Source organism: Grampus griseus (assembly GCF_964374135.1).
Source record: "Grampus griseus genome assembly, chromosome: 19".
Taxonomy (NCBI): domain Eukaryota; kingdom Metazoa; phylum Chordata; class Mammalia; order Artiodactyla; family Delphinidae; genus Grampus; species Grampus griseus.
This window is the reverse complement of record NC_139013.1, coordinates 2,659,278-2,684,425: the sequence shown is the minus strand read 5'-3', so window position 1 is coordinate 2,684,425 and position 25,148 is coordinate 2,659,278. Positions and strand designations below refer to the sequence as shown.

The 25,148-nt window shown below is 46.0% G+C and overlaps 1 protein-coding gene across 1 annotated transcript; it reads left to right on the top strand.

The window, feature by feature from the left end:
- Window positions 1-17,255: 17,255 nt before the first annotated feature.
- Window positions 17,256-24,104, top strand: LOC309836637 (zinc finger and SCAN domain-containing protein 5A-like; the record flags this gene model as incomplete). Its single annotated transcript, XM_082676744.1, has 6 exons — window positions 17,256-17,281; window positions 17,716-17,777; window positions 21,342-21,499; window positions 21,794-22,000; window positions 22,931-23,081; window positions 23,458-24,104. The coding sequence occupies 6 exons, from the start codon at window positions 17,256-17,258 to the stop codon at window positions 24,102-24,104; spliced, it is 1,251 nt and encodes a 416-aa protein (XP_082532870.1).
- Between the last annotated feature and the right edge of the window lie 1,044 nt (window positions 24,105-25,148).

Here is a 25,148-nt window from a genome sequence, read left to right as displayed (position 1 = left end):
GAGAAGGGGCCCATTCTGGAAACTAAATGACGGAATGACAGCAAACGCTTGCACTGCCAGACCAGCAGAAGCAGTGAGCACCGAGGGCACCTTTAGTGGCAGGGCTGTCCTTCCACACTCGAGGTCCATGTGGCCATGTCTATAGCAGAGGAAGCCGGCTTCAAGAGGCCACGTCATCTGCTGCAGAACCTCACAAGGGAGCTGGCAGGAGCACAAGGCAGGAGAGTGGAGGTGTCAGGCCACGGGGCTGGGGGCTGAAGACTGGGTCTGACAAGAGCGTGCCATGCGCCAGCCCCTCTTTCAAGCACTTAAAGCCATCAGGTCTTTTAATCGTCATAACCCAAGGAGGCAAGCACTGTGGTTACTCCCATCATGCAGATGAGGGGCCCAAGTTATCGAAAGGCTGCGTGGTTGGGCCGCAGTCACAGATCTGAGCTGGGTGTCTGGCCCCGGCGTCCTGACGTCTGCTCATCACCCAGCAATAATACTTAGTCCAGCTCCTACCGTCGCTCAGGGGCCCCAGCCTCTGCCACCAGCACAACCGTGGCTTGGGCTTGTTAAGCCTCCATCCCTGACCTCCGTCTGGGGACCTCCTACCCCAACACACTGCATCCATCAGTGTGGACGGTCCCTCGAGATGTCCCACCCCCTCCACCTTTGTGTCACTGGGGATCACAGTGCTGGATGAGCCTCAGGCATGGTAGGGGTTGGAGGGGGAGAAAACACCTCCGACAGCTGGGAAGATGAAGACAGCTGGGAAGATGAAGAGCTCTGACAGCTGGAGGTTCGCCTGTTTCCACGCAGGTACCACCCCCATCTGGTGCAGGCAGGCACCCCCTTTCTGCCTGCCGGGGAGCGCTGGTCCCACCTTGGCTCCCACACCTGGTGATGGGCCATGCCTTCCTCCAAGGCTCACACAGTGGCCGGGGTCAGGGTGGGAAGGAGAAGCTGGGAGGCTGAAATGGAACAGAAAGACCCTCTGCACGGTGGTAGGAAGCATGTGCCCTGCTGCTGACAGTGCAGGCGGGCGCAAGCAGAACCAGCTGGCAGGACTCCAGATTCTGTAGCGTGTCAGCATCGTCCGTGGTGGACTCACGCCCTGGCCCCCGCCCCACCCCGATGAACTCCCGTGCTCGGCCACACACAGGAGCACTTGTGTAGCCCTGTGCCTCGCAAGGCTGTTCGGACGTCCACCCTGGGAGAGGGGGCAGAGGAGGTGCACGCACGCTGTTCAGGAAAAGTTGTCCAAAACCCAGAAATAGGGTGAGAATTCAGCTCTGCAACCTTATAAAATCATGCTAGAGTGTTAAAAACAACAACAACAACAACACCCCCCCCCCCGAGTTTCCTGTAACTCCTTGCAAATGAAACTGTGTCGGGCTAACAGTTGTTTGGAGAGGGGTTGGTTCACCACTCCTGCCAAGTCAGAGGTTAACCCGAACACAGCGAGGTGGGTGTGGGGACCAGGTTTATTCTGTCTGGCAGAGGAGCAGCCAGGTGTGGAGGTTGACCGTCTGGTGCGGCATGAACCAGTTTTAAGCAGCAGCCCCGCTTCGGCATCCCTCCCCACCAACCACACAGCCCTGGTTCATCCAGTCCTAATCCAGCAAGCGCTGCATCCTGCTGGTCTGTCGTAAAGAAGCCCAATAAGTCATCAACCCAGCGCTGGTAACTATTGGTATGAGATTTTTTTTTTAATCAATAATTATGACTTTACTGAATACTACCCAAAGCTGGAGGCAATGAACTAGAAGTATCCGCAGAAGCATGACCTTCTCTCTTCGAAACATTCCAGGCGGTGACAGCAGGGAGAATGAAAGAAAGATAATCAGATCTCTTGCACCACCCCCACCCCACTCACAAAATGGCACAACACATTCCATAAACGCAGGAAAAAAAACAAGATACAATGGGTTCCCCGGGTAACCAGTGAGGAGATGGAGGTCCACAGACCCGCAGGGAATCTACCACAATCCCACAGTCGGCCAGTGAGATGCAGAGATGCCTCCTCACGGCCCCTCTCGAGTCAGGGCAACGACTGAAGCTTGACTCCCCAAATCCCTTCTTTTTGGGGCGTGAAGTGGTGAAAACAGGAGTGGGGAAGTGGGGGGCACTGGGATGACACTGACCTCTGGGTTATTTACGGGCAGGAGAGGGAGAGGGGTCTTAATCCTAATCCAGACCCGCAGCCCCAACAATAACATACCCATGTCCTTTAGAGGGTTCATTGTAATCCCCTGATTTTGGTCCAAGATGAGGAGGAACTGATTGAGGGAGATGCAGGAATATTCAGCACAATGGACAGAGGTGCTTGCTCGAAGCTGAGCCACGGGAAAGAAGGATGCCTGTCTCCTGACGCCCCGGAAATCTCTCTTACCTCCTTTCTCAGGCAGGAAAGAGAAATAAAGCTTTCATGCAAATGGTTGTCCAACTGCACAAGGACATCCTGTTTGTTGCTTCATTGTGTGTGTGTGAGGGGAATTCTCTGGTAAGACTGAAAAGACAAGTATGGGTCTACAACTTTCAATCTGAGCAGATTTTTACAAATGCCAAGTGGCTGGACCACACATCACGTGGGCAGCGGTTTTTTAGAACTGCCTAACTCAGAAGACGTAAAATTCAAAATCATTCACGTGTCTGTTTAGAGAGAACCCCCCTTTCCCATCAAAACATTTAACAGCCCTCCTCAAACCGTCATGGTAACCAGAGTTGTTAACAAGAAGTACACAGCCTGCCAGGGTCATGACAAGGTCTGGCCCCATCTTTTTATTATGATATTTTCGCTCATTTTATTTTACTATTAAAAAAATTTTCTTTTCACTGTACAGTTTTGCAGACTCTGAAGGAACAGAGTCACTTGTGCCATATCTGACAGGAGCATTCCCGGCAGAGCCAATAGCAGAATGCTCTCTCCTTTCCCACACTTTTCAAGATTCTACCCCCTTTTCCATTCCACTAATAGTATCTGTGCACCTACAAGGGAGGCCAAAGCTGGAGAGATGCAGCCACTCTCTGCATCTCTTCTCTTGAAGGAGTCATCTCCCACACAAGCATCTCTGTACCATTTCCCGTGCTCCCTCTGACTCAACATCGAGAGGCTGCCTTGTCTTCTTCTCTCTTTTAAAACTTTTCACAACTTGGGCTTCCCTGGTGGTGCAGTGGTTGAGAGTCCGCCTGCCGATGCAGGGGACACGGGTTCGTGTGCCGGTCCGGGAAGATCCCACCTGCCGCGGAGCAGCTGGGCCCGTGAGCCATGGCCACTGAGCCTGCGCGTCTGGAGCCTGTGCTCCGTAACTGGAGGGGCCACAACAGTGAGAGGCCCGCGTACCGCAAAAAAAACAAAACAAAACCTTTTCACAACTTAACAACAAAAAAAACAAACCACCCAATCAAAAAATGGTAAGAAGACCTAAAGAAACATTTCTCCAGAGAAGAAATACAGATGGTAAACAGGCACATAAAAAGGCTCAACATCGCTAATTATTAGAGTAATGCAAAACAAAACTGCAATGAGGGATCACCTCACACGAGTCAGAATGGCCGTCATCAAAAAGTCTACAAATAATAAATGCTGGAAATGGTGTGAAGAAAAGGGAACCCTCCTACACTGTTGGTGGGAATGTATGTAGGTGCAGCTGCTGTGGAAAACAGTATGGAGGTTCCTCAGAGAACTAAAAATAGAATTACCATATGATCCAGAAATCCTACTCCTGGGCATATATCCAGACAAAGCTATAATTCAAAAAGATACATGCACCCTTATGTTCATAGCAGCACTATTCACAATAGCCAAGCCATGGAAACAACCTAAATGTCCATAAACAGATGAATGGATAAAGAAGATATGTATACATACACATATACACACACAAACACACACACACACACAAAATGGAATATTACTCAGCAATAAAAATGAATGAAATGATGCCACTTGCAGCAATATGGATGCAACTAGACATTATCAAACTAAGTGAACTTAGAAAGAGAAAGACAAATACCATATGATATCACATATATGTGGAATCTAAAATATGACACAGATGAATCTATGTATGAAATAGAAACAGAATCATGGACATAGAGAACAGACTGGTGGTTGCCAAGGGGGAGGAGCTGAGGAGGGATGGAGTGGGAGGTTGGGGTGAGCAGATGTAAGCTTTCATATATAGAATGGATAAACAACAAGATCCTACTGTATAGCACAGGGAACTATATTCAAAATCCTGTGATAGGGGAACTTCCCTGGTGGCGCAGTGGATAAGACTCCACGCCCCAATACAGGGGGCCCAGGTTCGATCCTGCTCAGGGAACTAGATCCCACATGCATGCCGCAACTAAGAGTTTGCGTGCCACGACTAAGGAGCCTGCCTGCCGCAACTAAGACCTGGCACAACCAAATAAATAAATAAATATGCCCCACCCCCCAAAAAAAATCCTGTGATAAACCATAATGGAAAAGAATATTCAGAAGAACTGATACATATATATAATCTGAATCACTTTGCTGTACAGCAGAAATTAACACATTGTAAATCAACTATACTTTAATTAAAAAATTAAAGTAAAAAATTTCCACATCTTGCTGCCCACTGCCTGTTAAAGGCTAAGCCATACTATTCCATTGACTCCCCATCATGGCTGTTTTCATCTTCCGAACTGCAGGAAGCTCTCCCACCTTCGCAAGCTCCAGCACGAATCAGCACACTCCTCGCCGCATCACTCCACTTGAGTCCCCGGCGTGAACGCACCGTCAGCACCAGCGATGCTTTCCACATGCTGTCCTCAACATTCTTACGCCTCCTTGGCTCCACTCCATTCTGATTCACCAGATTCACACAGAAATGTTCTTAGGAGGGTCAACCCTGAAATTTCTCTTCCTGACCATGGGCTCCTATCCTGTCACCTCTTGGATATCTTGACCCTTCTGATATCATGATTTGCAGCCTCACCAACCCATCCCTCTTTAAAAAATCTAAGAATTCTCTCCCTTCTGGTTCAGTAATTCAATTAGGTCTTTCTTCTGCACCAACAATGCTTGGGTCCTTCCCAACTCCTCTCACTAACCTTCCCTCAAAATTGTAACCTTCCCAGGTGCAATGGGTACCTGTCTGTAGTGTTGGTGGAACTGCAAACTGGCACCCTATTGTTGAAAGACAGTTTGTAAATATATATTAAGAACCTCTGGGCTTCCCTGGTGGCGTAGTGGTTAAGAATCTGCCTGCCAATGCAGGGGACACAGATTCGAACCCTGGTCCGGGAAGATCCCACATGCCGCGGAGCAACTAAGCCCATGTGCCACAACTACTGAGCCTGTGCTCTAGAGCCCGTGAGCCACAACTACTGAGCCCTCGTGCCTCAACTACTGAAGCCCACGTGCCTAGAGGCCGTGCTCTGCAACGAGAGAAGCCACCACAGTGAGAAGCCTGTGCACCGCAACGAAGAGTAGCCTCCCACTCGCCACAACTAGAGAAAGCCCACACGTAGCGACGAAGACCCAACGCAGCCAAAAATAAATTAATTAATAAATTAAAAACAAAAAGAACCTCAGAATATGTATAACTTTTGTCTGAGTTACCTTTCTTCTAGGATTTGCAAGTAAAGAATTAATCAGAAACTCAGGGATGTTGATGTACTGAGACGCTCATTGCCTGCTTCACGTGGCTGACAGTGGAACCCAAGATGCAGTCCAATGTACTGGCTGGGAGTGCTGGCCAAAGAGCACCTGAGCTGTGGCTGAATCTCGTCTCTGACCCCTGGGAGAGTGACACTATTCCAACTCTAGAACCTGCACTTCCCCTCTGTAAAATGAGATCATAATAGTACCCATTTTATGGGGCTATTTTCAGATTGAACGAGATAGCCTAAATAAAGACGTTAGCACAGTGCGTGGCATAGAGTAGAAGTCCAATACAGAAGCTATCGTTTTATCATTCACTTAGCATTGCTCTGGAAATATTTGTTTTGTTCCCTTGACTCTTAGAAGCAGCATGAATCTTAGGTGCAGATATTCTCTCTGACACTCTGTGTCTTTTCCTCTCTCTTTTTCTCTGTTTTTTCCTTCCATCCATCCATGCAGATATCTAGCTGTGTAGCTACCTAGCCATATCTCCTATTTTTGAGTACTCCATAAGTAGCTGGCACGGTTCTAAATGCTTTAAACATTAAGTCATTCAATCTTCACAAAAGTCTGTGAAGCAGTTTTAATTAAGGTCTTGTATTATTGTTTAGCTGTGTAGCTTTCAATTATCTTTCATTTATACCTATCTACCATTTATCATCTCTGTCAGCTATATATCATCTATCAATATCTATCTATCAATCTATCATCTATCCATCATCACTCTCTATATCTTTCAGGTATATAGCAACTATCAATTATCTGTCTATAATCTATCAATCATCCACCTACCTACCTACCTATCTCTATCCACCCCATCTCTACTTCCCTATTTTTTCCTCAGGATTCTATAGAAGGAGACAGCAGACAGAAAACCCAGTTCCTTCTGCTTCCTGCTCCAAGTTTCTGCTGTGTCTTTCAATTTACAACCTTCATCCTAAGGTAGACGCTTAAGTATATTGTTTGTTGGGAGCAGGGTAAACCCTCCCACCTCATTTCTTCAAGTACTAGATAGTAAATAGATGCAGTGGATAATCAGTCCCTTTGGATGTTAATGAGTGTTCCCAGCAGAAGTAGAATGTGTTTGTGGAGGGAGGGGGTGGGGGAGGAAGTCTCTCCCTGCATTTGCTGTTCGTGTCAGGTGCCCACTGCTCAGAGTAATCAAGATGCGAATATGGCATATTTTGGGGTGGCATATTCTTTCACCCTTTGGACGAGCGCATTGAGGACCAGTCGCTGTTGATACCTTGGCCTTAAAAGCCCCCCGGCCTGCCCCATGAAAATTTAGGTGTAACAGTGGGGGTGGGAGATGTAATCTCTCAGGAAGCCTTCAGGGCAAGTTACAAAAATCTGTCATCTAGCCTAACTCAGGGTATTTCCTGACTTTCCTCTCCATCTCTTCTTTGATCCCTTGGTTCTTAGGAATGTGCTGTTTAATTTCCACGTGTTTGTGAACTTTACAATTTTCCTCTGTTTCTGATTTCTCGTTTCACGCTGTTGTGGCCAGGAAAGGTACTCAGTTATGCTAGATGAATATGCTCCAGAGATCTGCATAACCACAGACTGGGCACCTCAAGATTCTTCAAGAGGGAAGATCTCAAGAGAAGTGCTTTTTTAAATTAATTTTTTAATTAATAAAAATTAATTGATTATAGTTGATTTACAATTGTTAGTTTCTGCTGTTCAGCAAAGTGAATCAGTTATACATTTACATATATCTACTCTTTTTTAGATTCTTTTCCCATACAGGTCATTACAGAGTATTGAGTAGAGTTCCCTGTGCTATACAGTAGGTCCTTATTAGTTATCTGTTTTATATATAGTAATGTGTATATGTCAATCCCAATCTTCCAATTTATCCTCGCCCTCTTCCCCCACCCCCATAACCATTAGTTTGTCCTCTACATCTATGTCTCTATTTCTGTTTTGTAAATAGATTCATTTGTAACATTTTTTTAATTCCACATATAATGCCAGTGTTCTTAACACACACACACACACACACACACACACCAGTAACAAAGGAACACAAGGAAACTCTGGGTGTTGGATCGTCCTAGGTTTGGCTCCCTCTCATGGTCACAGGGTGATATAACAACTCCTAGGGCTTTGGGCTTTTTAAGGAAGAGAGATATATGTATATGCATATCCTTAGCCATAGCCATATATGTAGAGAGATATGCTTCCAAAAACTCTCTCAGAAGAGCAAGGAAGGGGGCTTCCCTGGTGGCGCAGTGGTTGAGAGTCCGCCTGCCGATGCAGGGGACACGGGTTCGTGCCCCGGTCCGGGAAGATCCCACATGCTGCGGAGCGGGTAGGCCCGTGAGCCATGGCCGCTGAGCCTGCGTGTCTGGAGACTGTGCTCCGCAACGGGAGAAGCCACAACAGTGAGAGGCCCACGTACCGCAAAAAAAAAAAAAAAAAAAAAAGAGCAAGGAATTTTGTGATAACCTATATGAGAAAAGAATCTGAAAAAGAATGAATACATGTATACGTATAACGGGATCACTTTGCTGTACACCTGAAACTAACACAACATTGTAAATCAACAATACTCCAATAAAATTTTTTAAAAAATAAAGAGAGAGAGAGGGAGAGTAAGGAAGCACACTTACATACTCACCAGCTATCTTCCCACAAGGCACTTAATAATTACAAAAGGAACTTTGCAGTGGAGACACCTGATGGGCACCATCCTAGCTAGGCAATTAAAGTTAGCATCACCTGGAGCGGATGAATTGACCTCCCAGGCTCCCACGATAGGATGTGCCCAGAAGGAGATAATCCCTACAACAGCACAGCAATAATTTCTGTGGGTTTCCTGCCAAACGTGCATACCAAGAATCTAATCATGAGATGATGCCAGACAAACCCACATTGAAAATCGTCCCACAAAACAAGTCACTGGTGCACCCCAAAATGTCAAGGACCATGTCAAGGTCAAGAAAGACAAGGAAGGTAGAGGAAGGCTTCCAGTGTAGGGGGCTAGAGAGGTATGGTGTGGAGGTGGGGTTTGTTTGCGTTTTGTTTTCTTTTGCTATAAATGGAATTACTACGACAACTGGTGAAATTTTAATAAGGTCTGTAGCTTTGATATCAGCACGGTATCAGTGTTAATTTTGCAATTTTAACAATTTTACTGTGGTTATGAGACCGTCCTTGTTTTTAGGAAAAAAGGGGAGAATTTAGAGGTGAAGGGGCATCATGTTTGCGTCTTACTCTCACAGTTCAGAATATCTCTATGCACCTATATGGAGAGGAGAGAGGCAGAGGGGTGGGTGTCCAGGGAAATCAAATGTGGTAAAACGTAAACATGTAGAGCTTCTGAGTATCTGGAAATTATTTGGACAACTTTTCCGTACATCTAAAATTACTTCAGGGACTTCCCTGGTGGTGCAGTGGTTAAGAATCCGCCTGCCAATGCAGGAGACACGGGTTCGATCCCTGGTTCGGGAAGATGCCACATGCCGCGGAGCAACTAAGTCCGTGCGCCACAACTACTGAGCCTGCGCTCTAGAGCCCGCGAACCACAACTACTGAGCCCTTGTGCCACAACCACTGAAGCCTGCACGCCTAGAGCCCGTGCTCAGCAACAAGAGAAGCCACCGCAATGAGAAGCCCGCGCACAGAAATGAAGAGTAGCCCCTGCTCACTGCAGCTAGAGAAAGCCTGTGCGCAGCAACGAAGACCCAACACAGCCAAAAAAAAAAAAAAAAAGAAAGAAAGAAAGAAAGAAAGATAACACCCCGATAAGATGGTTATTTGGAGACTTTAGTCTGCCATCTTTTCGGTCAGCCGGCTTTCTGAATAAAGTCGTACTCCTTGCCTCAACACCTCGTCTCCGATTTATTGGCCTGTTGTGCGGCGAGCAGAGTGAGCTTGGACTCCAGAAGGGCTGGAATGAGGAGCTGGAATGGAGCCCCGCGGAATACAGGCAAGGGTCTCAGAGGCTGAGCGCGGCCCTTCATCATAGAGATGAGGAACAGCGTGTCCCGTGAGGACCAGAATGTCAGGAAGCATAGGGCAAAGCCAGGAGTACGTGCCTCTGGAAAACTGATGCTGTCCGGGGCCAAGAGGCAGAGAAACAGATATACCAAGAAACAGAAACGGAGAGGGAGGGAGATAAACACGCACACACACACATGCACTTCATTTGTTCATCCAACAAGTATTTATTGAGTTCTGGGTACTGTTTAGGGGCTGCTGCAGGGTTTCCCATCCTTGGTACTATGGACGTTTGGGACTGGATTGTTCTTTGCTGGGGGGCTGTCCTCTGCACTGGAGGGTGTCAAGCAGCGCCCCTGGCCTCTGGCCACTAGATGCTAGAAGCACCCTCCCAAGTCGCTACAAGCCAAAGAGTCTCCGAGCACAGCCGATTGTGCCCACCTGGTTGAGCACCTCTGTGCTAGCAACTCAGTGATGAGCAGGACTTAAATGTCCCCCCTCCTGCACTGAGCTTATTTTCCAGGGAGGGGGAGATTCACAACAAACAAGGAAAGAGGTGACCCAGGTGCCTCGTGCAGGAGAGGAGAAAAGGACTCAGCAAGGGAACTGCAAACACCAGCTACAGGTCAAGAGAAATCAAGGCTGAGGATAGAACTAAGAATACCAAGCTCTGCACCCACCCACCCCTGCTGCCCCCTGCCCGCAAATACAGACACGGCACGGGGGAGGTCCTTCGATAAATGCAGAGCAAACGCCTCGGGCTGGAGGGCCTGTGGGGAAAACTGCGGCAGAGAAACGTTTCCCTCTGAGAAGCATCCTTGTTGTGACCTCACAGAGCAGCTAGGAAAAGCCTCTCCTGCGGGTGAATGCTCAGCTCGCCCCAGTCCAACCTCCACACTCTCTCTCCCTCTTGTCTCCTAGTTTGCTGAGCACCACCTCCCCTGCTTTCCCTCCTCAGGCATAAAAGCTGGAGTCTCGGGAGCTGGGACCCAGACCAGACCGGAGAGAGCTGGGGAGAGCTGCCAACTCCAGTGAGGTGAGAGCAGGGAGGTGGTGATGGTCCTGGGAGGATGCAGGGAGGTAGGAAAGGATGGGGGGAAGGGGAGAAATGGGGGCAAGTGGTGACGGGGCACAGGCGAGGGCAGGTACAAGGACAGGAGGTCTGGGAAGGGGGTGGAGGACGGAGTGAGAATGAGGCATTTCAGGGCTTGGTGATGGGCCAAAGGGAATGGGTAGGGGGGGAGTGGTGATGCCTCTGTGGTTCTTAAACTTGGGTCACTCATGCATTGTGGGGTTTGGTGGGGTATATTATGTATCAGACACCCTCTTCCTTCCTTCCTTTGGCTTTCTCCCTTGTTTTACTTAAATAAAACTTAAGTAAAACAGCTCTCTTGTTTTACTTAAATAAGTGTGCTCCACAAAAACTTCAAAAAATTCGGAAATGTTCGTTTTAACTTTCTATTATATATTTAAGACAAAAAGTCGTAGGGATGAAACTTCAGTTAACAATAGGGTATTCTGCACTTTATAATATGTTAAAAGTCAGACAGAGAAAGACAAATACTGTATGATCTCACTTTTTTTGTTGTTTGTTTTTGGCTATGTTGGGTCTTCGTTTCTGCACACGGGCTTTCTCTAGTTGCGGCGAGCGGGGGCTACTCTTCGTCGCAGTGCGCAGACTTCTCATTGTGGTGGCTTCTCTTGTTGCAGAGCACGGGTTCTAGGCATGCGGGCTTCAGTAGTTGTGGCATGTGGGCTCAGTAGTTGTGGTTCACGGGCCCTAGCGCACAGGCTCAGTAGTTGTAGTGCACAGGCTTAGTTGCTCTGCAGCATGTGGGATCTTCCCAGACCAGGGCTCGAACCCAGCTCCCCTGCATTGGCAGGCATATTCTCAACCACTGCACCACCAGGGAAGTTCCTGTATGATGTCACTTTTATGTGGCATCTTAAAAAAACACAAAACAAACCCATAGAAAAAGAGATCGGATTGGTGGTTACCAAAGGCCGGGGTTGGTGGGGGCATGGAGGAATTGGATGAAGATGGTCAAAAGGTACAAACCTTCGGTTAGTTACAAGATAAATAAATACTGGGGATGTAAAGTAGAGTGTGGTGACAATCATTACCAATACCACCGTATTATATGTTTGAAAGTTGCTGAAAGAATAAATCCTAAAAGTTCTCATCACAGAGAAAAATTTTTTTTGCAATTATATGAGGTGATGGATGTTCACTAAACTTATTGTAATAATTTCACAATATATACCTATGTCAAGCCCCGCTGTACACCTTAATCTGTGTGTGTGTGTGTAACAGTAGTATTACATTTGTATAAAGTTCAAAAACAAGCTAAGCTAATTTACAGGGTTCAAAATCAGTTTAACCCTGAAGGGAATAGTAATAGTGATTGGAAGGGAAATTCTGTGGTGTGGTTAATGTTCTACTTCTTTTTCCTTTTTTCTTTGTAAAATTTTATTGGAGTATAGTTGATTTACAATGTTGTGTTAGTTTCAGGTTGTATACCTTAATCTTTCTTTTTTAAACTTAGTTTTAATTTTTTTTTTCTAACGGTATGCGGGCCTCTCACTATTGAGGCCTCTCCCGTTGCGGAGCACAGGCTCCGGACGCGCAGGCTCAGCGGCCATGGCTCACGGGCCCAGCCGCTCCGCGGCATGTGGGATCTTCCCGGACCGGGGCACGAACCCGTGTCCCCTGCATCGGCAGGCGGACTCTCAACCACTGCGCCACCAGGGAAGCCCTATGTTTAATTTTTTATCAAAGTAATCACTCAGAAAAATCATACATAGTTTTACAAGTCAAATATACTGCAAGGTTTATAACAAAAGCAGCCCTCCTCTGCCTACTCCATCCCATCTGAGTCCCATACCTGAAAAGTGCTCCTTTTAGCTGTTCCTCTTCCCCTTCCCCTTGTATTCTGCTTCTTTTTTAAAATTTATTTATTTTTAATTTTTGAATTTTATTTTATTTATTTTTTTATACAGCAGGTCCTTATTAGTCATCAGTTTTATACACATCACTGTATATATGTCAATCCCAATTGCCCAATTCATCACACCACCACCCCCATCCCCCCTTGGTGTCCATACATTTGTTCCCTCCATCTGTGGCTCAATTTCTGCCCTGGAAGCTGGTTCATCTGTACCATTTTTCTAGGTTCCACATATATGCGTTAATATATGATATTTGTTTTTCTCTTTCTGACTTACTTCACTCTGTATGACAGTCTCTAGATCCATCCACATCTCAAAAAATGACCCAATTTTGTTCCTTTTTATGGCTGAGTAATATTCCATTGTATATATGTACCAGATCTTCTTTATCCATTTGTCTGTTGATGGGCATTTAGGTTACTTCCATGTCCTGGCTATTGTAAATAGTGCTGCAGTGAACATTGGGGTGCATGTGTCTTTTTGAATTATGGTTTTCTCTGGGAATATGCCCATTAGTGGGATTGCTGGATCATATGGTAATTCTATTTTTAGTTTTTTAAGGAACCTCCATACTGTTCTCCATAGGGGCAGTATCAATTTACATTCCCACCAACAGGTTCCCCAAGGGTTCCCTCTTCTCCACACCCTCTCCAGCATTTGTTGTTTGTAGATTTTCTGATGATGCTCATTCTAACTGGTGTGAGGTGATACCTCATAGTAGTTTTGATTTGCATTTCTCTAATAATTATTGATGCTGAGCAGCTTTTCATGTGCTTCTTGGCCATCTGTATGTCTCCTTTGGAGAAATGTCTATTTAGGTCTTCTGCCCATTTTTGGATAGGGTTGTTTGTTTTTTAAATATTGAGCTGCATGAGCTGTTTATATATTTTCGAGATTAATCCTTTGTCTGTTGATTCATTTGCAAATATTTTCTCCTATTCTGAGGGTTGTCTTTTTGTCTTGTTTATGGTTTCCTTTACTGTGCAAAAGCTTTGAAGTTTCATTAGGTCTCATTTGTTTATTTTTGTTTTTATTTCCATTACTCTAGGAGGTGGATCAAAAAAGATCTTGCTGTGATTTATGTCAGAGAGTGTTCTTCCTATGTTTTCCTCTAAGAGTTTTATAGTGTCCGGTCTTACATTTAGGTCTCTAATCCATTTTGAGTTTATTTTTGTGTATGGTGTTAAGGAGTGTTCTAATTTCATTCTTTTACATGTAGCTGTCTAGCTTTCACAGCACCACTTGCTGAAGAGACTGTCTTTTCTCCATTGTATATCCTTGCCTCCTTTGTCATAGATTAGTTGACCATAGATGCATGGGTTTATCTCGGGGCTTTCTATCTTGTTCCATTGATCTATGTTTCTGTTTTTGTGCCAGTACCATATTGTCTTGATTACTGTAGCTTTGTAGTATAGTCTGAAGTCAGGGAGTCTGAGTCCTCCAACTCCTTTTTTTTTCCCTCAAGACTGCTCTGGCTATTCAGGGTCTTTTGTGTCTCTATACAAATTTTAAGATTTTTTGTTCTAGTTCTGTAAAAAATGCCATTGGTAAGTTGATAGGGATTGCATTGAATCTGTAGATTGCTTTGGGTAGTATAGTCATTTTCACAGTATTGATTCTTCCAATCCAAGAACATGGTATATCTCTCCATCTGTTGGTATCATCTTTAATTTCTTCATCAGTGTCTTATAGTTTTCTGCATATAGGTCTTTTGTCTCCCTAGGTAGGTTTATTCCTAGGTATTTTATTCTTTTTGTTGCAGTGGTAAATGGGAGTGTTTCCTTAATTTCTCTTCCAGGTTTTTCATCATTAGTGTATAGGAATGCAAGAGATTTCTGTGCATTAATTTTGTATCCTGCAACTTTACCAAATTCACTGATTAGGTCTAGTAGTTTGCTGGTGGCATCTTTAGGATTCTCTATGTATAGTATCATGTCATCTGCAAACAGTGACAGTTACACCTTAATCTAATACAGTGTTGCATGTCAATTATTTCTCAGTAAAACTGGAAGGAAAAAATACATTAAGGGGATAGATCTTACGTGACAAAATAAACAAAAAACTAAAAAAAAAAAACCACAGAAATTTTTGAAGGTGGTGGATGTGTCTATTGCTTTGATGGCATCACAGGTGAAAGCATATGTCCAAACTTACAAAGAGGTACACTTTAAATGTCTGTCATTTTTTGCTTATCAATTATACCTCTGTAAAGCTACAGAATAAGTAAACAAACTCACTACCCTTTCTCTGCAGTACTCTGCAGCCCTAAGCGCCCATCCTTCCAACCCTCAGATGGCTCTGTCTGTCCTACTTGTCCTTCCTGGCATCCTGCTCAGCCTGGCGGAGACTCCAGCCTCGGCTCCTGTCCACCGGGTGAGACCTCCCTGTGCTCCTGCACACCTGTAGCATCCCCTGTCACTGCCCTCCTAGGAAGAGAGTTCTAATTTTCCTGGCTGAGCTGGGGCCAGGGAACAAGTTGTGAAAATATGAGAAGAGGGACTTCCCTGGCAGTCCAGTGGTTAAGATTCTGCGCTTCCAAAGCAGGGGGATAGGTTTGATCCCTGGTTGGGGAACTAAGATCCCATATGCCACGGGGCACGACCAAAAAAATAAATAGAAAAAATAAGAGAAGAAAGATGCGGAGTTGATTTCACCTCCTCGGTCCCAGGAGGGTAGAGCAGAACACGGGTGGAATACAGGGGGTGAGGGCTCAGCTTATCCAAAGCAAAAACTTCCTAATGATTAGTGTTTGCCCAGAGATGCCCAAAGATGCCTTCCAAGGTAAAGCTTCCCATCATTGTAAATTTTCAAGGCTGTAACAAGCAGGATAATCCCCTGGAGGGCGTGTTAACGTACAAGGCACCGAGTGCCATCCCCAGAGTTTGTGGTTGACTGAGTCTGCATTTCTAACCAGTTCCCAGGCAATGCTGGTGCTGGTGGTCCTGAGACCACATTTTGAGAGCCCCTGATTCAGAGCCTGGGCCGTGGAGACGGGGCTAAGTTGGAAGTCCCGTTCTGTCACTTTCTAGCTGTATGACCTCTGGCACGTTGCCTATTATCTCTCTCTGTTGATGATCCTCTGCGGGGAGCAGGGGTGGCAGGCTCTTAGAATGACCTTCAGCAGGTAGTCAGTGTGGCAGCCGCATGTTGGGGTACCAGCTATGCTCCATGGTGGCTGGGGGTAAGCCACTTCAGTTTCTTTGAGTTTCTCTCTTTCTATATAATTAGAGGATAATGATCCCCATCTGATGGGATGTTCAGGGGATTTTGACATGCGCTAATGGGTGTGGGGTGCTTTCTTGGCCCCAGGACCAGTGCTAAACCCTGAACATGCACTGGCCAGTTCTATCCGGCAAATTCTAATGTAGACTTTATCGTGTTACTTCCCTTTGACAGAATGGAAAACCGAGGCTTATCAGCAAGACAGGAATTAACAAGTGTACATCATGATCTAGACAGACAAAAGTGCAAGGTGAATGGATGTGTTTCCTAGGCCATAATCCTTTGGAGTATAGGTACATAATAATTACTCAATAAATGTACGTTATTCCTATTATGCTAAAAAAAAAGAAAAAAAAGGAAAAAGAAAACCAAGGCTTAAATATTCAGGACACATAACTGTTAAGACTCTCATATCTGCCTGGGTCTGAATTGTAGCTCTGCTATGAAACGTGTTCATTCAGGCTATTAGCCCAACCTTTCTGAGCCTCAGTTTCTTCTTCTGTTAAACAAGGCTACTAATAATTGTTACCTGCTAGGGTTGTTGGGAGGATTAGGTGAGTAAATATGTCAAGGACTAGACCCAGAGCCGGCTTCATGGGCAAGCAGCCTGCAGAGCCACACAGGACCCCATGTCAGGAGGGGTCCCACATGATGATGCCCTGCTGTCATCTTGAAATCCTTAATCGTGTTCATCGAGGGGCCTCATATTTTCATTTTGCGCTGGGCCCCCTAGATTTGGTAGCCAGTCCTTGGAACCGACGCTGGCATGTAGTAAAACCCACAGTAAATGTTAGCCATTATAATTATCAAAGGAACTCAGCACCTTACCTGTAGTCATCCAGTGATGCAGCCTGGATTTGATCCTGGATGTGTGTGTGTGTGTGTGTGTGTGTGTGTGTGTGTGTGTGTGTGTGAGAGAGAGAGAGAGAGAGAGAGAGAGAGAGAGAGAGAGAGATAGAGAGAGATTTGTGACAATACACTACACACGTCAAGGACTTACAGCAGTCGTTTTTAAAGCTTTCTTTTCATTCCCAGTTTCTGGTCTTAGGAAGTCTTCAATTTCCACATTGGTGAAATGTGGATTAAGAGAACCCACTTCACAGACTAGTGGTTAAGCGGCGTGCTGACCCACGTCTCCCCAGACCTGTGGGATGCTGGCTGCCCTTTCTGTCTCTGAGTCTTCTCTCTCCATCTCTCTCCAGGGGCAAGGAGGCTGGACCCTCAACAGCTCTGGCTGTCTCCTGGGTTCCAGTGACTGAGCCTGCTCTGAGCGCTCCATCCCTGGCTCGTGCCTGTGAGCAGTGCATTGGCAACTCTGTAACAACCCTAAACTCACATTCCCTCAAGGCCATGGGCTTTATTTCCTGACCTGTCTTGAGGGTTAGTCTAGCGGAGTGATGGGCTGCATGGATCCTGGAGCCAGAGCGCTGGCTTCAAGTCCCGGCTCTGCCCCTGGCTTGGTGTGCCGCCTTCATCTCTCAACGCCAGAGTTTCTTCATCTGTGACAATGGGTATAACGATGTCCCCCTGCTGCATGGAGATGCTGTGAGGATTAGATAAACGACAGCAATTCCTGGGAGGATCCTCCACCCTCTCTCCCCATTCCCCCAAGCACATCATAATTGGATACTTGCTGTGTACTTGGGATGTGCTGATTCATGACAGTTAAATCAGTCACATGCCAACATTCCAGTGACACAACGGTGTGGCAGAGCAGAGAGGATGTGACGTCTGGATCCAGATGCAGTTGGGCTCAAACCCCAGTTCTGCCACTTAGTGGTGGGATAACGTTGAGCAAGCGTCTACTTGTCAAAGCCACAGTCTGCTCCCTGGCAAGTAGGGATGGTGAGCACGTAGCCTGTTCCCCCGGATTCGGTGGAGGTGCCCCATCCGATGAGCCGTGCTCTGGGTCTGCTGGATTCTGTGTTCTCCCTGCCTTTAACGACCACCTGGTCGTGCCGCCCCCAATCCCCGGCCAGGACTGATGGAGGCCGGAAGGAGAAGATAGCCCTCGGGATCCTAGACCTGTGGAAGGCCACTGGTGAGCGAATGGGTAGTTAGACTGCCCTGTCTTCCATCCCCAGCACTCTACTCCACCTGCCTGTTGCTGGCTTTGGAAACGGTTTTTTTTTTTTCAACCGTAAAATAAATTTACTGCTGATAACTTTATAGAATTTACTCGCTGTTTTTTTTTTAAACATCTTTATTGGAGTATAATTGCTTTACAATGGTGTGTTAGTTTCTGCTTTATAACAAAGTGAATCAGCTATACATATACATATATCCCCATATCTCCTCCCTCTTGCGTCTCCTTCTCTCCCACCCTCCCTATCCCACCCCTCTAGGTGAAAAATATGGAACGCTTCACGAATTTGCGTGTCATCCTTGCGCAGGGGCCATGCTAACCTTCTCTGTGTCGTTCTAATTTTAGTATATGTGCTGCCGAAGAGAGCACATACTCCCTGTTTTTGATGTTACAAACTTTAGGGTCTTTGAGATATGCAGGATCCTTGTATTTAACTGGTGTAAAGCCCATTATTTGAGCTCTCTCTCTCTCTCTTTTTTTTTCCGTTTGGCTGCGTTGGGTCTTTGTTGCTGCGCGCGGACTTTCTCTAGTTGGCGAGCGGGGGCTGCTCTTTGTTGCGGTGTGCGGGCTTCTCTTTGCGGTGGCTTCTGTTGTTGCGGAGCACGGGCTCTAGGTGCACGGGCTTCAGTAGTTGTGGCGCAAGGGCTTAATTGCTCCGCGGCATGTGGGATCTTCCCATACCAGGACTCGAACCCCTGTCTCCTGCATTGGCAGGCGGATTCTTACCCACTGCACCACCAAGGAAGTCCCAAGCGTATGTTTTTTAAAATAAAGTTTTTGCTTTGTGTTCTTCTTTCAACAATGCATGTCTTGGGCTTCGCTGGTGGCGCAGTGGTTGAGAATCTGCCTGCCAATGCAGGGGACACGGGTTCGAGCCCTGGTCTGGGAAAATCCCACATGCCGCACAGTGACTGGGCCCGTGAGCCACAACTACTGAGCCTGCGCGTCTGGAGCCTGTGCTCTGCAACAAGAGAGGCCGTGATAGTGAGAGGCCCGCGCACCGCGATGAAGAGTGGCCCCCGCTCGCCACAACTAGAGAAAGCCTTCGCACAGAAATGAAGACCCAACACAGCCAAAAATAAATAAATAAATAAATAAATAAAACCCCCCAAAGACAAAAAAACAATGCATGTTTCATTGGTTTTCGGTACTTCATTATGAAACTGAAACTGCTGCTGATTGCCTTTCTGTTAGGAGTGATTTCGTTGTAAAATAGGATGCTCCTGGCACGGCAGCCAGGTAAAATAGAGGAAAACCAGTGAAATTTAAATTTCAAATAAACACATTTTTGTCAAGAGTGTTCTGTGTGTTTCCTCTTCTAAGTCTTTTTTGCATTGAGTAGATGACAGCTGTGGTTTTGTCTACCTGGCCTTTATTATGTTGAGATATGTTCCCTCTATACTTGTTGAGATAAATTCCTCCTATTTGGATAGGGTGTCATTCTTTTTCCCCATTGGTGCACACCCTCTAGCTTTCTAAATGCCTACTCAGAAATAGCTTCTTCTCCTTGGATGGATCTAGAGACTGTCATACGGAATGAAGTAAGTCAGAAAGTGAAAAACAAATATTGTATATTAACGCATATATGTGGAACCTAGAAAAATGGTATAGAGGAACCAGTTTGCAGGGCAGAAATAGAGACACAGATGTAGAGAACAAACGTATGGACACCAAGGGGGCAAAGTGGCAGGGGGAGGGGTGCTGGTGGGATGAATTGGGAGATTGGGATTGACATATATACACTAATATGTATAAAATAGATAACAAATAAGAACCTGCTGTATAAAAAAATAAATAAAATAGGGCTTCCCCAGTGGCGCAGTGGTTAAGAATCCGTCTGCCAATGCAGGGGACATGCGTTCGAGCCCTGGTCCGGGAAGATCACACATTCCGTGGAGCAACTAAGCCCGTGGGCCACAACTACTGGGCCTGTGCTCTAGAGCCCGCGAGCCACAACTACTGAAGTCCACGTGCCACAACTACTGAAGCCCGCGCACCTAGAGCCCGTGCTCTGCAACAAGAGAAGCCACCGCGATGAGAGGCCTGTGCACGGCAACAAAGAGTAGCCTCCGCTCGCCACATCTAGAGAAAACCCGCGCGCAGCAACAAAGATCCAACATAGCCAAAAATAAATAATAACTTTAAAAAATAAAATAAAATAAAATAAAATTTAAAAATTCAAAACAAAAAAAAGAAATAGGTTCTTCACACACTTCAGCTCATCGGCTGCTTTTAAACAAGTCTTTTACGACTTATTTCATGAGAAAAGAAAAAAGACTAGGTAACCCAATTTGGTTACAACCATCAGATCTCAATTCTCTAACTCCCTCAAACTCTCCAGGCAGTGAGAGTAAATTCACTAGATCAGGAAAACCAATCTGTTTCCCCCCAAAATGCAAACCATAAAGTCTAACATAAATAAAATATGATAAAGATAATCTACAAAAAACCAACATGGTGTCCTCTTTAACAAATCATGATTTCTCCTGGTGGAGTTTCCATGGAAAATTGAATCTACCCAGATTATCTAAAATGGTTCCATCCAAGACCTTTATCCAATCACTGGGATGATGAGGTTATAGGAAGAGACCCCTGGAATTTCCCCTGGCTCTTATATAAATAGACACATTTCAGCTCCAGACACACTTTGAGAGCCAGTCCCGGACTTGAGGAGGCTGAAGGCAAGAGGGCTCCAAGAGGTAAGTGACATGTGGGAATGTCTAAAGAGAATGCTTAGAAATCAGGAGAGATGGAGGTAGGTTTCAGAAAGGTTTGGCTTTCTATTCATCTTGCATTAGCTCGGAGACCTTGGGAAAGCAGCAGTTCTCCCTCAAACCCCACACTAACTATGGTTGATTGTTGAACTCTTCTGTGAGATGAGAAGAATGTTTCCATAGTCCGTGGTGTGGTGTGCTGTGGTTCATTTTTTCAACTAGGGTTTCTGAACCGTGGCACTATGGATATTTTGACCAGACATTTTTTGGTTTTCTTATAAAGGTGGATGTCAGAATTATAATAGAATGGATTATTGTCTGTGGTATGAAATATTGAACCAGTGGGGTAGTGATGTCCAGTATTTGGATGTGGGATGTATGGGAGAGGGAAGGGTGGAATAAAATGAAACTCATCTTGTTCATTCTTTTCCTTTTCTTTTCTTTCTTTTTTATCCCAGCCTTCTGAACAGTGACTCTATTGCTGAGAAGAAGCAGAGGAAATCCCTTTCCACAGAGTTCAATTGGCACCAGCTCTACAAGTGTTTCCTCAGACTCCTATTGGAAAATTTCTCCATCAACATGGCTGAGGACCAGATATTTTTCTGGAGTCGAGGAAAACTCCCCTACGGCCCTGGATCAGAGTCACCAGTGTCTGTGCCACACCAAGATACACTTGTGGAAAAGCCAGACTGTGACCAGGAAACGTGGCATGTTCACTTCAGAACGTTTATCAGCTCAGAGGAATCCGACCCCGTCCAGGATCTGAGGAGACTCCGTGAGCTCTGCCATCTGTGGTTGAGGCCAGATCTTCACACCAAGGAGCAGATGATGGACAAGCTTGTGCTGGAGCAGTTTATGATCTGCATGCCGCTGGAGTGTCAGGTCTTAGTCAAGGAAACGGGGGTGCAGAGTTGCAAAGCCTTGGAGGACATGCTAAGAAATAAGCAGAAACCCAAGAAGTGTGTGAGTAGGAACCTTGGGATTGGTATGGGAAAGGGAGAGATGGGATGGGACCTGCAAGCTGGGGGTTGAACAAGATAGGATCTGAGTGGTTGACTCTAAATCACTGATATTCAAATGGGTGAGAGGTTTCTTTGGGCATCGTTGAGAGTTATTTTTGGCTGTCCCAACTTGAGGGATGTAGATCTTTTAAACAAAAAAAAGTGCGCTTGTACGGTACAATGCCATTGGATGCCTTGAGAGCTGCTTTCCAGGTCATATAGGAGACTGATCTCGATTGAGTTTTTTCCCTCACAGACCATAGTCCGCATACAAGGACAGGAATTTCTTGTGCGAAGCTCAGAAGTTGAGATGGTTGAATCCGAGGCCAGTGACATGAACGATGAGAGAGACCAATGCAGGGAGCCCCGATCCCCTGTGAGTGAGATACCTCCAGAGAACGGCCAGCAGAAAAAACGAGAGCTGCATCTTCTGACAGGAGCCAAGGACCTGTCAAGGAGGCAGGTGAGTGTGTGATGCCCTGGTCTCTGGAGAGAGTCTGGGAGAACTTAGAAGAGGTTCAGGTGGACATTGCTGCTAGAGTAATTGAGAGTTTTGGCAAAGGACAGGAATGGACCCATTGGCTTCAGGGATTTTCATGGATGCCTTCAGTTCCTAGACATTTTCCAGCTGGTGTGAGAATAAAGACTCATCCATCTTTGTCCCTTTGCCGTGAATACGTGTAGTTTTAAGAGTGGGGAGAAAGGAATCCTGCCTCAGTGGAATGGTGCTAGGTCAGTTTGCCGCGGGTAAATGCACTGACAGCTGATTTCCACATGGTTGCTTTCCTCAGAGGCACTTCATAGTTCACAAGATGGTCAACCCTTGGAGTTGAAGGAGTGGTTCCCAATTCGACTCATTTTTCCTCCTAGAGGACACTGGAGAATGTCTGGAGACAGCTGATTTGTCCAAATGGGGTTGGGTGTGGGGGAGGGGATGCTCCTGATTTCTAGTGAGTAGAGACTAGGGATGCTGCTCATCATCTTACCATGTACTGCGTAACCACCATCAGAAGGACGAACTCAAACCAAGTAGGAAAAAGTGATGAACTTGGGAGAATGTACCCAGGGTTCTTTGCTTCCAGAGTCAGGGGCAGGGAGTATTGAGATGACACAGAGAGATGTATGCATTGAGAATTCAGAGTGCCAACTGTGGTATCAAGACTTGATTGCACGATGTGGCCAGTAGAGATCAAGGACAGACTTAGGTATCAGGAGATGATTATCAATTGGGGTGATGGGGGTGGCCCAGAAGAAGTCAGGGCATATCCCCCAAACTGATATTAGGAAAGTTGGAGTCTTAGATCATGATATGACAGGGATGGGGAAAGAGGAAACAGCTTTCCATGGACTAAGGTAGATGGGTTATTGACTCTGCTTGGTTGCTCCTTGTCAGGACCAGAAAGATCTCCTGCCAGAGATCTTTCCTGAAACAGGTGAAATGGAGGGTCTGACATCCAAGGAGAACTTGGAGAAAGACCTGATGGAACACACGGAAGAGACAAGAACCCATCAATCTCAAGAGCCGGAACATCTGAAAGGTCCTGGTGAGTCTGGAAACTTGGAATTCAGAGGAGTTAGTGACTCCCTTCCTATGGTGGCTTGGGGCTGGGTACCCAGCATTACCATCCCTTGGGTGGGTGGGCGGGGGGAGTTGGTTCTCCAAACCAACCTTCTCCATCATCCCCTTTCCAGAGTGTGTCATAATCTAGACTCTTAGGTAGTTTAGTTGATGGGAAGTTCTCTGCCACATCAGCTCTGGGTTTCAATGAGGTTGGCACCATGGAAAATGCTCCTTGTTAAATGCTGTGTGCTGAATCTCTTTTTTCAGAACATTCTGAGAGGGCAGAGGGTGGGAAGAATCCCCAAGAAGGAATTCATATTTCAAATGTGGATGCTGAACGTTTTCCTCTTGTGTTCCAGAGGGAGAAGTTTCTACAAAGAGCGGATACAGAAAAGGTTCTCTGAGAGGTCTAAGAGGTTTCAAAAGGAAACAGGCCAACAGTCCCAGTTTCCAGGAAGTACATCAAGAAGAAACCACATCTTTGGACAAAGGAGAATTCTCAGGACAACTTGGGTCCCTTTTCATTGGTTCACCTAGCACGGTGGGACCCAAAATTCTTCCTGAGGGAAAAGAAGCCCAGGCATGGGCACCCTATGAATGTAGGGAATGCAAGAAGAGATTTCCTTATCCATCTCAGCTTACCCTTCACCAGAGGACACACACAGGAGAGAGACCTTTTCGATGCAACACTTGTGACAAAGGGTTCATACAGTCTTCGGACCTGCGAGCTCATGAGCGGATCCACACAGGCAAGAAGCCATACTGCTGTGATCTCTGCCCCAAGAAGTTCACCCACGACTCCACGCTGCGTGCTCACAAAAGGACCCACACCAAGGAGAAGCCTTTCCAATGTGAGCACTGTGACAAAGCCTTCAGCCACAGAGGGAACCTCAATGTTCACCGACGCACCCACTCTGGGCTCAAACCCTACGTGTGTCCCGAGTGTCACAGTGCCTTCTGTCAGCTGGGGACTTTCAGACGCCACCAGAAAACACATTCCAAATGACTCGCCCCAGTCCCTGCCCTCAGATGCCAGTCCCTTCTGATCCAAGAAGGAAATTCAGGACAATTTGTTACTTATGTAATATCAAGAAAGGATGACATTTGAAGAATTTAGGATTATACTGGAACCTAATGGGGTTCCATTCACGTGAATTAGGAGGATCCTTGAGTGCTAACTTATAGTTCCCTTTGGATTTTGTTTTCTACTTTAGTGTAGGCTATGCTTTTCTGATAAGCTTTTGCTCTGTGTTCTTCTTCCAATGAAGCCATGTTTCATTGGTTTTCAGTACTTCATCATGAAACTGAGGCTGCTGTCGATTGTCTTCCTGTTAGGCATGATTTCACTGTAAAATAGTATGCTCCGTGTAGGGTGGCCAGATTAAATACAGGATAACCAGTGACATTTAAATTTCAAATAAACAAACACTTTTCTGTCAAAGAGTGTTCTGTGTATTTCCTCCTCCAAGACTTCTACGTGGAGTAGATAATAGCTGTGTTCTTGTCTATGTGGCCTTTATTATGTTGAAATATGTCCCCTCTATACTTGTCCAGATATCGCTTCCTTAGGTGTTTACAAAACGGAAGGCTTCCTAAATTGATAGACATCATTCTTTTTCCCTACTGGTGTTCAACCTCTGGTTTTCTAAATGCCTACTCAGAAATATGTTCTTATGGTTGAGCTCATCAGCTGATATTAGGAAAAAAAAAGTCTTTAAAAATTTTTTTAAACTTTTTATTAATTGTATTTATTTATTTTGGCTGCATTGGGCCTTTGTTGCTGCATGTGGGCTTCCTCTCATTGCGGCGAGCGGGGGCTACTCTTCATTGCGGTGCGAGGGCTTCTCATTGCAGTGGCTTCTCTTGTTGCGGAGCACAGTCTCTAGGCACGCCGGCTTCAGTAGTTGTGGCTTGCTGGCTCTAGAGCGCAGGCTCCGTCATTGTGGCTCATGGGCTTAGTTGCTCCGCAGCATGTGGGATCTCCCTGGATTAGGGATCAAATCCTTGTCCCCTGCCTTGGCAGGAGGATTCTTAACCATTGTGCCATAAG